At 39.7% G+C, this 16,030-nt stretch overlaps 1 protein-coding gene across 11 annotated transcripts in view; it reads right to left on the bottom strand.

The window, feature by feature from the left end:
* Nucleotides 1-5,096: 5,096 nt before the first annotated feature.
* Nucleotides 5,097-16,030, bottom strand: part of ncor1 (nuclear receptor corepressor 1) — a 131,081-nt gene continuing 120,147 nt past the window's right edge. For 8 of the 11 annotated variants that reach the window (XM_067438344.1, XM_067438351.1, XM_067438350.1 and 5 more), the window contains 9 exons: nt 14,693-14,818; nt 14,365-14,507; nt 14,020-14,249; nt 10,215-10,364; nt 9,888-10,006; nt 9,693-9,746; nt 7,996-8,208; nt 7,338-7,511; nt 5,097-7,237 (listed from right to left, as the gene is read on the bottom strand). In XM_067438344.1, the coding sequence (XP_067294445.1) occupies nt 7,029-7,237; nt 7,338-7,511; nt 7,996-8,208; nt 9,693-9,746; nt 9,888-10,006; nt 10,215-10,364; nt 14,020-14,249; nt 14,365-14,507; nt 14,693-14,818 (1,418 nt within the window). In that variant the 3' untranslated portion in view covers nt 5,097-7,028. The remainder of the gene's footprint in view (nt 7,238-7,337; nt 7,512-7,995; nt 8,209-9,692; nt 9,747-9,887; nt 10,007-10,214; nt 10,365-14,019; nt 14,250-14,364; nt 14,508-14,692; nt 14,819-16,030) is intronic. The other 3 variants (XM_067438346.1, XM_067438355.1, XM_067438352.1) reach the window with 1 other exon arrangement.

Below are 16,030 nucleotides of genomic sequence, written 5' to 3'. Positions count from 1 at the left end.
ATCATCTTTAATTCAAACGACCCGACTGACCGCGACCCGAATATCATTAAAAATATTTTTGGATGACTCGTAACCACGGGTACCCGCTCGTTTTAGATCAACCCGCGCATCACTGATGGAAACCTATTCCATGAAGCTCTCTACGCACTATTCTTGAGCTAAGCTGAAAGTAACACAAAGTTTTGAGGTGACTCTGCAGAAAGCTGGTGACTTTTGCGCACAGTGCGCCTCAGCAAGCAATGATTTTATGTGGCCTACCACTTTGTGGCTGAGTTGTTCTTTTTCCAAATTGCTTCCACTTTGTTTTAATACCACTAACAGTTGACCGTAGAATATTTAGTATAGTGAGGAAATTTCACGAGTGTATTTATTGCACAGGTGGCAATCTACCACGCTTGAATTCACCGAGCTACTGAGAGTGACCCATTCTTTTACAAATGTGTATATCAGTCTACATGCCTAGGTGCTTGATTTTATACACCTGTGGCCATGGAAGTGATTGGAACACCTGAATTTCAATGATTTGGAGGGGTGTCCAAATACTTTTGGTAATATAATGTATACATCTCCACACTGGAAGAAAGACCCAGGCCACTAAACAGCATCAGCTAGTTTCAAAATGTCATGCATTTATATAAATTAAGGAAGACAATGGGAAGAAGTTTTAGTGACCAAAACTTCCTTAAAAAGTGCTGTAAGCAGAAAATTATGCAGATGAAATTATATACAGTATTGTTCAAAATAATAGCAGTACAATGTGACTAATCAGAATAATCAAGGTTTTTCGTATATTTTTTTATTGCTACGTGGCAAACAAGTTACCAGTAGGTTCAGTAGATTCTCAGAAAACAAATGAGACCCAGCATTCATGATATGCACGCTCTTAAGGCTGTGCAATTGGGCAATTAGTTGAATTAATTGAAAGGGGTGTGTTCAAAAAAATAGCAGTGTGGCATTCAATCACTGAGGTCATCAATTTTGTGAAGAAACAGGTGTGAATCCGGTGGCCCCTATTTAAGGATGAAGCCAACACTTGTTGAACATTTGAAAGCTGAGGAAAATGGGTCGTTCAAGACATTGTTCAGAAGAACAGCGTACTTTGATTAAAAAGTTGATTAGAGAGGGGAAAACCTATAAAGAGGTGCAAAAAATGATAGGCTGTTCAGCTAAAATGATCTCCAATGCCTTAAAATGGAGAGCAAAACCAGAGAGACATGGAAGAAAACGGAAGACAACCATCAAAATGGATAGAAGAATAACCAGAATGGCAAAGGCTCAGCCAATGATCACCTCCAGGATGATCAAAGACAGTCTGGAGTTACCTGTAAGTACTGTGACAGTTAGAAGACGTCTATGTGAAGCTAATCTATTTTCAAGAATCCCCCGCAAAGTCCCTCTGTTAAAAAAAAGGCATGTGCAGAAGAGGTTACAATTTGCCAAAGAACACATCAACTGGCCTAAAGAGAAATGGAGGAACATTTTGTGGACTGATGAGAGTAAAATTGTTCTTTTTGGGTCCAAGGGCCACAGGCAGTTTGTGAGACGACCCCCAAACTCTGAATTCAAGCCACAGTACACAGTGAAGACAGTGAAGCATGGAGGTGCAAGCATCATGATATGGGCATGTTTCTCCTACTATGGTGTTGGGCCTATTTATCGTATACCAGGGATCATGGATCAGTTTGCATATGTTAAAATACTTGAAGAGGTCATGTTGCCCTATGCTGAAGAGGACATGCCCTTGAAACGGTTGTTTCATCAAGACAATGACCCAAATCACACTAGTAAACAGGCAAAGTCTTGGTTCCAAACCAACAAAATTAATGTTATGGAGTGGCCAGCCCAATCTCCAGACCTTAATCCAATTGAGAACTTGTGGGGTGATATCAAAAATGCTGTTTCTGAAGCAAAACCAAGAAATGTGAATGAATTGTGGAATGTTGTTAAAGAATCATGGAGTGGAATAACAGCTGAGAGGTGCCACAAGTTGGTTGACTCCATGTCACACAGATGTCAAGCAGTTTTAAAAAACTGTGGTCATACAACTAAATATTAGTTTAGTGATTCACAGGATTGCTTAATCCCAGAAAAAAAAAATGTTTGTATAAAATAGTTTTGAGTTTGTACAGTCAAAGGTAGACACTGCTATTTTTTTGAACACACCCCTTTCAACTAATTCAACTAATTGCCCAATTGCACAGCCTTAAGAGCGTGCATATCATGAATGCTGGGTCTTGTTTGTTTTCTGACAATCTACTGAACCTACTGGTAACTTGTTTGCCACGTAGCAATAAAAAAATATACTAAAAACCTTGATTATTCTGGTTAGTCACATTGTACTGCTATTATTTTGAACAATACTGTAGATATCCAGTAACAAGTTAGCCTGACAAGCCAGACCCACATCAAGTTGTTTGGTCTGGAAACTCACCATAGACAGGGCTCAATCTGAGGGGCGGGATAAAGGGTTGTCTTTCAAACTCCCTCTGCACATGATAGGATAGCGCTACAACCAACCAGAGCAACGAATTCGCCGTATCCGGCCAGCAAAACTCCGAACACATCTTCCCTTTTTAAGAATGACTTCAGTGCCGTTCTTTGTTCTTTTCTCAGAGAAAAGCTGAACTCCAAGTCTTCCAGAGTAACGGTCAAAGCTGATTCGAAAGACCAGTTTCTGTGTTTACTAGAAGCACACAAACACAACTCGACCGTCATCATTATGGCCCCGCCCACTGACTCTATACACGATGTGATTGGCCCAGCAAGAATTAGGCGAATACAGCTCAGAAGTAGCCTGGATGCCAGCCAAACTTAGCCCCGCTCACAAAATGTTTAGGGCGGGCAGTTCAGTCTGGCCTTGTTCCATAGAGGAGTAATTATCCCCGAACAGAAACTGTGCGGACCAATGAAATCATCAGGGCGGGCTTTAGACGATGATGGACAGATGATCAACAGTAACGTAATCATGCACGTCATCCAAGGGGCTTGGATTATATTTGTTTGAATCCTAAACGGAGAGCTTGTTTATATATGCATTCAACGTCACAATTTCTCTCAGAAATGATCATCATGTTGGGTAAGTACTCTGTGTATCATTAAATTATTCTATTTTTTTTTTACAACACCGGCAAAGATTGTGTATTTCAGCCTGATTTCAGCGCGTGTGCAGACAGGGTTGCCAAGTTTTTACAACAAAACCCGCCAACTACTAGCCCTAAACAATAGCTTCTCGGGGGTTCTCCAGGGGAAAAATTTGTTATTTTGGCAAGGTTGCCTGCTAAAATTCGCACTCATGGGTCTATATCACATAATAGTGACTTCAACCCGCGGACATAGAAAACAACCCGCGGGGAAAAAAAACGCGGACTTGGCATTGGCAACACAGTGCAGTTGAACTCTGTTGACATTTGACAATGCGTCGCTTCGTTGCTCTGATTGGTTGTAGCTGTATCCAATTGATGTCTTTCCGCGTTCGGTTGAAACGCCCCATAATCACAGCCCAATGGAGCAGTTTCAGACTCATATTCTGACTAGAATTGAGTATGACCACGTCAGGCTAGCTCAGAAGGGTATTGAGAGTTGCTAGACGACACTTGCGGGCAGATTAGATTTGCTGCCGCTAGGCTAGTAACAAGTACCCATTTTTGGAAATGTTGAGTTCTTAATTTTTCTCATTCCCAGTGTCAGTATCACATTAAAAAAATATTGGAACAATTTTAATATTTTAGTTGAAATATTTGAAAATAAAAATAGTGTAATTAGTATAAATAAATGAACAACAAAGAAACCCATAACACAGAGCGTGGCAGGTCTATTAGTCTGCATTTTTTGTCCTGTCCAATGCTGGTAATCAATCTATCCATCAAATCAATACGATTTTGGGTTTAATACCGCATTTAAAGCGACACTGTAACTTTTTTAAGTTTATTCTTAGCTAAAAATACTTAGTTCTTTCAAAGACATATGTGCTCATTAATGTATATTTACTTCTTTCAAGTAATAAAGTACTCTCGTAAGTTTATAATATGCGATTGAAAATACATACGGGTGAGGGGTTCGAATGCTGGTCGCCATGTTGCCCCTCCATCTTGAAAGTACATTAGCCAAAGAGGGACATACCCATAAATTCAAGCTTCGCCTTTCGCGTTTTAACACTCGATTGCACCGTGTCGAATGTGAAGAGGGGGATTGCCATGTTAATCTTGGACTAAATCGGCCACCGTAGGAGTTAAAACGAAATCAGAATTGAGAGGAACAGAAACTATTATTCACTGGATGGTCATATACCTTTTCACCGCTAGATGGGGGAAAATATCACACAGTGTAGCTTTAAATAAGTTAGTCATTACCAAAACTTTGCAACACAAGACTAAACATCGTCATCGAAACTCGTACTTTCACATGTAAAAATTCAGAATTCCTGAACATCGCATTTTCGGCAACTAGTGGTAAATGTTTGTGCAAGTTATAAACTTTGCTCTGAATTATCAAAATATCGCAAATGTATACATCACAATATGCATAATATTTGCAACGACACACAATATCCGAATGATTTTAATAGGCCACTTCAACATTGTGAAAAAGTGTATGTTTTAGGTGAAAGCTGCAACACACATAGCAGAGAATATTACATAGTCAGATTTGTGACATTAATATTTTCTAAAACACTGCTTGTCACTTTAAGAATTTGTAGTGATGCTTTATTTTTCCAGAAAGAATGTGGGATCATTCTTAGTTTAAATTTTTTTTTAATGTAATTTAAATAGATTTTACACACTAATTTCAATATCGTATCGAATATCGCATTATTTAACAAGGTATTGCATATCGCATTTTCCTTCAATATCGCACAGCCCTACTTTGCTCCCAGCTAAAGAAAAACCCAAGAACTTACTAATACAACAGCACTGAGTAGCTGATATTGGGGAACCGAGATAGTTCAACCAAAATTAAAAATTGTCATTTATTTACCCAATTACATTCCAAACTAGTATGACTTTCTTTCTGCTGTGGAATCTTCTTACCAAAATAGTGACTTGCGATTTTTGATTTGGTAGTAAAGGCAAGCAGCAGAGAAATGAGATACAGTGCTGTCTGTTTCAGAGAGGTGGAGCTCTGTTCTACTTTATTGATTGGTCTGCACATTTCTCATCCACTACTGAGGACACAGAGTGATACAAACATTGGATTTCAAAATCAGGGGACAAGTTATTTTTTTCAAGTCTTGATTCAAAATGGACCAGAAAAAAAGAAAGTCACCCTTGCCTTGCAAAGCTAAACTGGAAAATAGACTGACGTGATGAGCCATTTTAATTGTCTTTAAGATTCAAGTTTCACCATTTTTTGTCAACGCCATTGTAAACACTTGACATCCCATTAAAACAGGATGAATATAACATTGATGCTGAAAATCATAGAAAGAAAAAAAATGTAGAGGGAAAAAAAATATCCAAACATGAGCTCAACATTGTTTTTTAAACTTCTGAAGAAAATGAAACCATTATATTAAAAGAAAGACTGGTGGTGTTATTTGAAGAAAGCAGAAGCACATAAAGTGAAAAAAAGCAGGATCAAGAGATGCCTTCAGATATCAGGGACCTCCATTAGCTTTCATCACATTCAACTAATTCTGCACTAAAATTGAGCTTATTCACTTTCAGACAGAGATATTTAGATCTCCGAATGAGTGCAGCAGCTGAGATAAATTGTACCGATTTCATACACTTAATCCAAGTTAAAAAGTCACATTTCCAAGTGTTGAAGATGAAGATGGAGCAAGTGACTAAAACATGAACACATCTGAAAGCGTTCCAGACCTCTGCATGACACTGAATAACTTAGATTACAGGTAGTACAGATTAAGCTTCTCAAAATTACTAAGGAAAAAAGTGCAACAATGGTGCAGAGCTGTACCAAGTTTGGTACTTCCTCTTTTTGTCTTTGTATTTGCTTTGTGGTCTAGAAAAAACAAACAAAAAAAACACACATTTTGACAATACACGTTATACGTGCTCCTTTATGATCAGTAATAGAGGACTTCCCCCCAGAAACATTCTTCTTCTGAAAGAAAAAGGGTTACTGGGAAAAGGTGGTGGACCTTTAAGAACAGTTAGAAAATGAAAGATGATGCGTTGTGTCCAACTGTAGGGCCAAACACTCTAAAGCAGATCTGCAACAGGCCACTGCTAAGATTAGAGCCAAGCCGAAATGAAAAGCGAGAGAATAACAGAAGAAACATTCATCTCATGTCTGAAGTTTCACCGTGAATAAGAGTCCTACAACAGAAAAGGCTGATGCCATCTAGCCATCTCATTTAGTCCTAACCTCCTATAACAGGTGATGAACAATTGTGACTTCCTCCTTGAAGTAACAGGGCAGATCTCATCTCAACAGTGCTGCATAGACAGGGTCCACATCTGAAGGGGCAAACAAAGTCCTTTTTGCAATTCATTGGGAATCGTTTTGATTAGACCATTACATTCAGATGTGGGAAGCTCAATGCTCTTTACCCGACTGACCACAAAAATTTCCACGGTGTCTTGTTCCACCCATTCATCCAACTAGGATAAATTTAAAAAGCAATGTTAAAATGCAGAACAAAAATTAGTTAAATGAAAAACACTGCAAAAGGTTACTCTATTTACATACATTGATGTTTTTCTTTTTTTAAAGAAAAAAAAAAATCTTTACAGAAACAAATTTTCAGCAAATAAGTCTCTTTACAAGTTCTTCATCCTTTTGACTTTCCATGTCTCAGTTTTTTTCCACGATTTTCTCTAGTTCTTATCCCCAAATGGACCAAAAATCAAAGCTTCAGTTTAATCCTGAAAATGAGTGGCTCTAAGCAATGCTCTCTCTGACCACCAGTGGGCACTAAATTAGCACCAAACATACGACCGCCTCCCCAGCAGAATCTCACTCTCGAGTGGCAGTGAGTGGGATTCATAAACAGCGAAAGAAGGGGCGATGGTGAACAGGAGTGGGGCATGGACGCTCGTGAAGGAGAGGGAGGCGGGTCACCTGCCTCAGTCGTCGCTGTCCGAGAGGGTCTCGTACTGCTCTGACAGCAGCGGTGGCTCTCTCTCCCATGCGCGTGCCGGTGCCACGGGGCCGGAGGCACCACCCTGTGGCTGCTGCTGGGACTGCATGGAGGGAGAGGGGCAGGCCATGGAGGTGGGAGGGGTACTACTGAGCATGCGCATGGTCAAAGGGTTATAAGGGAACTGCATGGAACCTGGGTAGGAGAAAGGAGGAAACAAATAATAATTTTAATTTCAACGAAGTAAGCTCTAACAAAACCATTTAATCTAAAAATCAAGAATCAAGTAGCTCACCTGTGGAAGACGGCCGGTCCTCCCAAGCCCAGGTGGGAGCCTGTCTGTGGTAATCACCCTCCGAATGAACGGAGGACACAGAAGAGGGCCGCTCTCCGCCAGAGTATGCCTGGCCTGGGTTCGGAGACTTTGATTTCCTGTTGCTAGCTTTGCTTTGAAGCTTCTGTTTTCCTGCTGTGGAGGCAGAAAGATCGACAAGGATGTCAGAAGGTTGGACTTGAATGATATGCAAACATTCAACCCAGGGGCCTCGCAATATATCGGTTTAGAAGAAAACTGTAGTACAAAATTTTGGGAAATCATGTAAACAATATGAGGTTTTGTACACTTGTACAGTTTGTACTGCCACCCTACATGCTTATTTCAAGAAAACAAAATAAATTTAAAAGTAAGATTTTGACTCACAGCATTCCTTTTCTCATTTTAATTTATATAGATATTGTGATAATATCGGTATTATCAATTATTTTGGCCATGATAATTGTGTGCAGAGAATCTGATCATGACTGAGGCATGACATAGCCTTGTATTTTTATCATCCAAAGATCACAAACCGACAGCCCAATACACATTTTGTCATGGTAATAAGCTGTCCCACAAATCACTCTGCAGAATGTTCTGCTTTAGATAAAGTGCATGTTCACTGGTGTGTATTTACAGTATGAACCTGTGTTAGGGGACGGGCTGGCCTCCTGCCGGCTCTCTGAAATACTGCTCATGCTTCCTGAGGTGTTTCCTGTCCCCAGCTGAGTCTGATGTTGGTCCTCCTGCTTTTCCTCCATGTTCCCCATCAGAGCTTTCCTGATGATGTCCTCCAGACCAAGATTACTGGCTGGATCACTAAATGAGTGGTTTCTAGGGTTTATACTGCCTGCACAGAATAACACACGTTTAAAACTTAAAGGGGGTTGAAACACTCAGTTTCAGTCAATCTCATGTCAATCTTGAGTACCTATAGAGTAGTATTGCATCCTTCATATCTCTGAAAAGTCTTTAGTTTTATTATATTTATAAAAGAAAGATAGGCTGTACCGAGTCTTTCCGGGAAAAAACGAGCGCCTGGAGGCGTATCGTGGGCGGAGCTAAAGAATGACGAGCGCGCAGCTACTGCACGAGAGATTGCTGAAAGCTGTCATACTCAAGCGTGGAAAAGAAAACTTTACCCTAATAAACCATGGCTATCAATCAGATTCAACTAATACATACATGATCCAGAATCAGATCCGGAGGCTGAAATAAATTGAACAGGAGAAACAGCAACAGCAGGTGTCCGTCTCTGTGGTATGTACTGTATTTAGTGGCCTGTCAACATTTGTGTGGGTTTATGAGGACATGATTTGGTTTATGGACTATTGTATGCGACTAAACCTTAGCAGTAGCAAGCAAAACGGTTTTGCACGTCGGATAGTGTATATAAAAACAATGGAGTACCGTTAGCGCATTTGAATGAAGAAGCACGCTTTGTGAGAACGTCCCCTAGCCTAGCTTTATGTTTGGGTGGTTTTACAATAAACAAACTAACATATTAGTCAGCTAAACAAATGTATTTAAACACACACCATACATTGCATGCTCAATTGATAAATTAACTAACATATACACAATCGTGTCGTTTACTGATGTTTACTTACGCGACGATAGCCGACAACATAGACATTTGAAGCAGCTTTACTCACCGCCTGCTTGTCAAAAACACACTTCTTGTTGATTAGGTGAAGTCCTGTGACAGCAGTGACCCTGGAGATCCACTATTGCGACACGACCGAAGCGTGATGTTGTGACGCTTCTGGTCATTTCTGCGTTCAAATCGGTTCAAATGCAGCGCTGCCTTCTCGGAATGTTGTGCGGGCGCGTTAAAGTCGTTTGATGTCACCCATAGGAATAAAGTGGAACGACATAAGTGTTGCACGGACGAGTGAATCTGCACCTGAGTGTGTTTATGGGCGTGCATTTGCTCTTTCTCCTCAGTCACGCGCGCGCACCCTTCCGGGAGAAGAGCCCATACGGCCCATAAAAGGACATTCCGCTCTATCGACGTCAAGCCGACCCATACTCAAAAAAAAACTCTCCGAAACTTGTGAGAAACCGGAAGGAGTATTTTTGACACAGAAATACTCCATCAAACTTTCAACTTAGTGTTTGAAACTTTGTCTATGTTTAGGATAGGAATCCAAGTCTTTAACAGTGTAAAAAGCTCAGTATGCATGAAACAGCATTTCACCCCCACTTTAACAAAAAGCATTTAAAACTTAAAACAAGTAATGCACAAAACATGTAAATCCATCAACTGACTCAAGTGGCATGTTAGTTATGTTCTTTATGATGAAATTAATCACACACAGTTGTGAAACTCACTCGATGATGTTACTGCTGGGAGATTGAAGATTTCTGTGCCTGGCTGAGCATTACCTGTTCAGATAAAGAGCAAATGGGAGGTAGAATTAGGTGCTAATTAGATGGCAATTGTCTGAATAAAAGACATCAGTGACATATATCCTGAGTTTGGATGTCAGTAGGTGTCTGACAAAATGAGTCTGCATTGTCACTCACCGACGTCTGCTTTTCGGATGATCTCCTGCTTTTTGGACATTACCATAGGAGACGTGCTCTCCAGTTTGGTGAAGAATGAGGGCAAGTAACTGCCACTGCCTGGGGAGCGCGAGTCAGTCCTGTCACAAAAGAAAGATCAAAGATCTCACACTAAAGAATAGGGTTGGAAATCTGTGCAGCCAGCCCAAAATAACAAAATCAATAAACAGAAAAAAGTTTAAACATTCAGGTACATGGCCAGTCCAGTTTGCTAGTTAGTGTCATTTAAAAAAAAGTATAAATAAATGCTCATACACCTAGTAAAACAGAGAGAGAATGAGTAACTACCTGTGTTCAGGGAGGTCCTGCTCTCGTCTCTGACTCTGCATCATACTGGCCTCCTGTTTATCCAACCCAGAATAACCCTGAGGAGGAGATATGGGCTCATAGCTGCCCTCAACCAGACCTCCTCGACCTCGATCAGGAGACCTGCCTGGCCTGAGAGGGACAGACAGATAAAAGGGGCTGCTGCTGCAAGGTCAAATCACACTAACTTTCTCATACACGACAGACCACCTAATTTTTCAAAGAGTTTGAAAATGGTACAAAGATTCAGTCTCTCTAAACCCCTCCTTTTAAAGTGCATGCAAAAGTGGATTTGCAGAAAACAAAACAAAAAACAAAAAAAACAGACTCGACTCCAGTCATCAGCTAAAATTACAGTGTTTAAAGATGGACAAATTAGACGCCATTCGCGGTCAGCCGATTAAGACCATAGGCTAACATGCAAATGTTACATTGTGATGCAAGTTTGTAACAGGAAGTGAGAACGGAATTGCTGACGTTTCAGTAGTTCAGAATCTATTATTTTAGGAGACAATAACTTTATTTGTCGTGTAATTTTTTTATCTCACTTCAGCTATGCAGCATATTTTGAATGATTGAATGATAATGTAATATTGGACCCAGGGGTGGGGCACAGAGTTGAATTGGTTAAAGAATGTGTAATATAGCTTTTATATATAACGTACGGCCGTTTCACACTGCAAGCGTGAGCAGCGTGTATTTTTTTCGGCGCCCATGTTAATCAATGAGTGCATTCACACCGGGAGCAGGAGCAGCACGTGAGCGTCAAGCAGGAGCGTCGCGTGACCAGCAGTGAAGCGGAGGTTTCGGCGGCGAGCCTATTTTTGCTGTGCTGCTTACGCTCAATTAAAGTGAAAGCACACTTTTAATGGACAAAATAAATATGATTTCACACAAAAAGTGCTTAAACAGGGTATATGCAGGAATCCTGAAGTTAATTTCAATACCTTTTTAAGACTTTTTAAAGACCTTCTCAAAATATTTTAAGACCCCATCGCACTTCAAGTTCTAATCGGCAACAAACCTTTAACTTAATAAACAGTTGTAGTCGAATGTAGACTTTAAATCTCTTTAAATCGTTTATATTGCATATCTGTTTCGCAACATAAGGAGGGCGACATTCCCTAACTGCGTATTTTGCAAAATACATGACGTCACCCGTAGACGGCGCGCACAAGGGATGGAAATTAACTTTTTTTAAAGTCTACCACTCAATGTTTTTACAGCCACTTTTTTGTTTTTAACTGACAATGTGTAACTGCATGTGAAAATTAATGCTACAAACTCTACAATACTTAAGCAGTTTATTTAATCTCAAGTCTCAATGAAATACTGACATTTTCTCTTTCTCGCTTATACACACACACAAAACATGAACTGATATACATTTCATTAAATAAGTAGGGCTCTGTGCGCTCTTTTTTTACCTGGATGTGGCATTTGGAAGATTTGCGGTCTTTTATGGCTTCCAGTTTTATGGTTTTTAGTCCCAACGAAGAAAGCGTGTTGACAACATACCGAGCAGAACATTGTCAGTAGGGATGCACCAAAATAAAAAATCTTGGCCGAAACCAAAGCCAAAAACCGGAAAATAAAATTCAAACTAAAATGTTTAACTCGACCTCACTCATGTGTTCATTAAATAATAATGCACATGCCTACTGGCCTGCAGAGAAGGACAGAAATTGAATAATGTAATCAAATGTAAAAACTGCATATTTAACTGTTTAAATGAAAGATTAATCCTTATTAAACATATAAAAGCTATTCAATCAAGAGCATTGTTTAATGTCAAACTAAATATAAGGACTTCACTCAGGCAGCAGTAAAGGCTACTGCGCCTTTAAGAGCTGAAGCAGGGATATGCTCGTCTTTCTCGACTGTGCATACTATACAGTTCACTTAAGGCATATTCAGACTATGTCTGCTAGGATACTCATCAAGATGGACATGTTGACATACTTCTTGTGTGAGTTTGTCCATTTAAGTGCAAGACATGAAAGAGAACTCAATATTTGCGCGCTGTGAGACGAGATGCGCTCTCTCGGATGATGCGCGAGTCTCTCAGCGCGTCTCCACGCGAGTGATGACGGAGAAAACGACTGGTCATATGCGCACATACGGCAGCACTCGCATGCATTGAACAAAGTTTACAAAGAGGTGAAACAGCTCGGTAGGTGAAGCGAGTTTACCCGCCACAACTCAAAATCAGCCGCATTTGGCTGGTGGCGGTGCTAATTTCCACCCCTGGTGCGCGTGCTCCGAGCCGATCTCAGACTGAGCACACTATTGTTTTTTAATACTTACGGGGATGAAAATAAATATATTCATAAATACTTTTTGGAGTCAAACTCTTTTGACAAAGCTTGAACAAAATTCTTTCAAAATTTAAGACTTTATAAAGCCGTGATAAGACTTTTTAATACTTTATAAGGGTCTTAAATTTCCCAAAATTGATTTATCACCTTTTAAGACTTTTCAAGACCCCGCGGATACCCTGTTAAAATGCACACAAGAAGCGTGTGTAGTGTATTTTAACAATAACTGGAGTCAGAAAAGAAAACGAAGAATAAAAAATATCTGTAGAAGATTTACCCATTTAAACTTGCTTTAATTATTCAGTTTGGGTGAAAGTATGGTTATAATTATAAAAAATAAAGTAAACGAGCCAGAAAATATGATAAACTTTCTTTTAGTTTAGTATGTAACACTCAGACAGGTATAGGCTCTAGCAGTGCACGGTGTAAAGTGAAAGCACACTTTTGATGGACAAAATGAATATATCACAAAAAAGCGCTCAAAATGCACACACAAAGCACGTGTGGTGTGTTTTAACAATAACTGGAGAATGTCATTAAAGAAAACAAAGAATAAAAAATATATGTAGAAGATTTACCTTTAAACTTGTTTTAATTATTCAGTTGGGTGAAAGTATGGTTATGATTATAAAAAGTAAAGTGAACTAGCCAGAAAATATAATAAACTTTCTTTTAGTTTAGTATGTAATGCTCAGACAGGCATAGGCTCTAGTGTGGGAGCCGCTGCTGAGACGCTGTACAAATGCTTCCAGTGTGAATACTCTTGCGAGTCTGCAGCGACGGTGTAGTCACGCTGAAGCGCTGCTCACACTTGCGGTGTGAAACAGACGTTAAAGGGGATTTAAGAGATGTCAGTAATTCTGAATCTTCAGTCAGATGTAGCCAATAAATTACATGCATGCATTATTTTGAAAATCCCGCCCTACGGTAGTGTCATATTTAGAGCAATAACAGTGTGTGAAGCTAAAAATGGCATTCGATTTGAAGGATCCGATAGAATTTTCTACTTCACATATTTGGGCTTCCTTGTGAATGCGCAAAATGAACAAGCAGAACAAGCTTTCCTACTGGCAGAAAACCTATGTAACACATGCACCACAATTCTCTCTCCAACGATTCTGGGAATTTCAAAACTGATTTGGAGCTTAGTTTTTAACCAAAGATGCGTGATGATGCTGCACGTTTTAGAAACACCAATATTCTGCTTGCTTCCAATTCACACACGACTCAAACCTTACATAAAATTATATTTGAAGCGAATTACAAGTACATTCGGCATTCAAATTGAGTCCTTGTTGATTAAAGGTATTATTTTCTTTACCAATAACAATCCAAACTATATAACTAATCACAAAATTAAGAACAACAGCGTATGGGCATGCGTTCTTGTGTGGCTTGTGTGTGTTTCAGTCCAATTGACCAAGTCAAATTTTGGCTTTTATATACAGTGTTTTTGTCTCCATATGTACCTGGCTCTTGGTTTATCTGAAGAGTTCTCAGGAGATACTCTGCTTGGTGGCCTCTGGTGGTGTGTAGTTGGAGCTGGGTTTTCTGGACTATAGCGATTAGGAGGTTTAACTCGACCTACAACACCTCCCACACCAGAGCTCTGGAATGTGGAGGAGGATGAAGAGGAAGACAGTGAACTGGATGATGCGGGGGGATCCTGGCTCTTGGCGAAGTCTTGTGTAATAATATGCTGCGAGAGAGAGAGAGAGAGAGAGAGAGAGAGAGAGAGAGAGAGAGAGAGAGAGTCAGATCAAAATAGGAGGTGTGACATGTGGCATAAAAACATGAGTATGAGTGTGACTTACTGAAATGTGGTCAGCTAGGGTCATGATGCGGTGTGTTTTCGGGACAGGCCCATAACTGTCTGTTTGAGAGGAAGGGGGCTGCTGGGGTGCAGAAGGTCCTGAATCTCCTGACTGCCTGTACCGGCTAATGTCAAACCTCATTCCTACACAACATAAGATCAGGTCAAAAAACTGCTAGAAATGACAAAAAAATTGCAAATGAAATAAAATAACTTAAATTTTTTTTTTTTTTTGTGGTATAACAAACTGGATATGTTCCTAAAAGATCTTGATGAAACAGATGTTCAGTTTCCTGGCTTATGGAGGCATCAGGGGTTTGAAGTCTCACCTGTGGGTGGCTGAGAGCTCTTTTCTGATGGGAAAGGTCCTTCGTTCTTCTCTTCTCTCAGGGCTGGAGAGTTAGCTGGGCTAATCACCTCAATTCCACCCTGAGTCTCATAACGACTGGATGACACTGAAGGATACAGACATGCGGTTATAGCCTTGTAAGTAAATAAAGCTGGTTTGTTAGTGAGAAGAGAGTGTGCCATCTACATCTTTAATACACTGTTTTCAACCTACTTCTAAATAAACACCCCCAAAAAACAAACTTGCTAGTGCTCTACTCAACAGAAAAACATGGTGAGCAGTAGTATTTCAACTGTGGTACCTAGGGATGCTCATATTTTGTTATTTTTGCAGTATTTGTTAACTCTTTGTTAATAGGGCGCATCGACACATGCAACCACACGTGCCGACACATACATGTTACGCAAAATGAAGCAATGGTTGACAAAGTTAGGTGCAAAATAAGCTAGGTAGTATTACAATACAGCAGTAGGCTAGTACAAGCTCCTGACTGGTGGAGGAAAGCAAATGAAAGTCGCTTCCTGAGGCTGACCGCTCTTAGTGAGGTGTCTCTGTATTCCCTGGGCATCAGTGCCATCTGAAGCCTTGTTTAGTGCTTTTCGTAGTGTGGTTTTGTCCGACAGCTTATCAAAAATCTTAGCCTGAGTCTGACTGGAGCCTGATAAGCCTAATAAAAAAATTATTATTACATTGTTGCAGCCATTAAAATAGTTCAGTTTTGTTTTTAATGTCAAAGTAGTTATAGTTCGTTTCATTTATTTTTTAAGTTAATTTAGAAAAATGTTTAGAGCATTTTTTTGAATAGTTTAGAGCAGTTTGTTAAATTAAAGTTTACATTTTTATAAGTGACGACCAAGCGACCAGCGGCCGATAGTTAGTTAACCACGTTTAATCAATTTAGCCTCTCAAATCAACTCTTGACTTGTCTTGCCTATAATAAAATCCATAGATATAACATTTCAAGCATCACAATGTTAGTTATTTTGGCCTACTATAATATTACCTCCACAGTAAAATGGCATTTTTGACGAGCTGAGGCAGGCTGATGCTGCTCGCAACGATGCTCACAAACGAAACGAGCTAAACAATCTGAACAAAAAAACAAGAACATGCAGTATGTCTTATCTACCTTAACCCTCTGCAAAATAAATAGCCTATAAATCAGATCTTCAATTCCAGCGGTATGCTCATTTAACGGAGTTTACAGGAACGAAAGCAAAAGATTCAAGATTTATTCAGCAGCTCATTTCAAATTCAAAGACCGCAATATGAGAAAGAGTGACCTAAGCACTGATAAGATCATTTATTAATTTTTATT

The sequence above is a fragment of the Pseudorasbora parva genome, chromosome 3 (genome assembly GCF_024679245.1).
Source record: "Pseudorasbora parva isolate DD20220531a chromosome 3, ASM2467924v1, whole genome shotgun sequence".
In the NCBI taxonomy this organism is placed as follows: Eukaryota; Metazoa; Chordata; class Actinopteri; order Cypriniformes; family Gobionidae; genus Pseudorasbora; species Pseudorasbora parva.
Note: the sequence above shows the minus strand (reverse complement) of the source record. Positions and strands in the feature narration are given on the sequence as shown.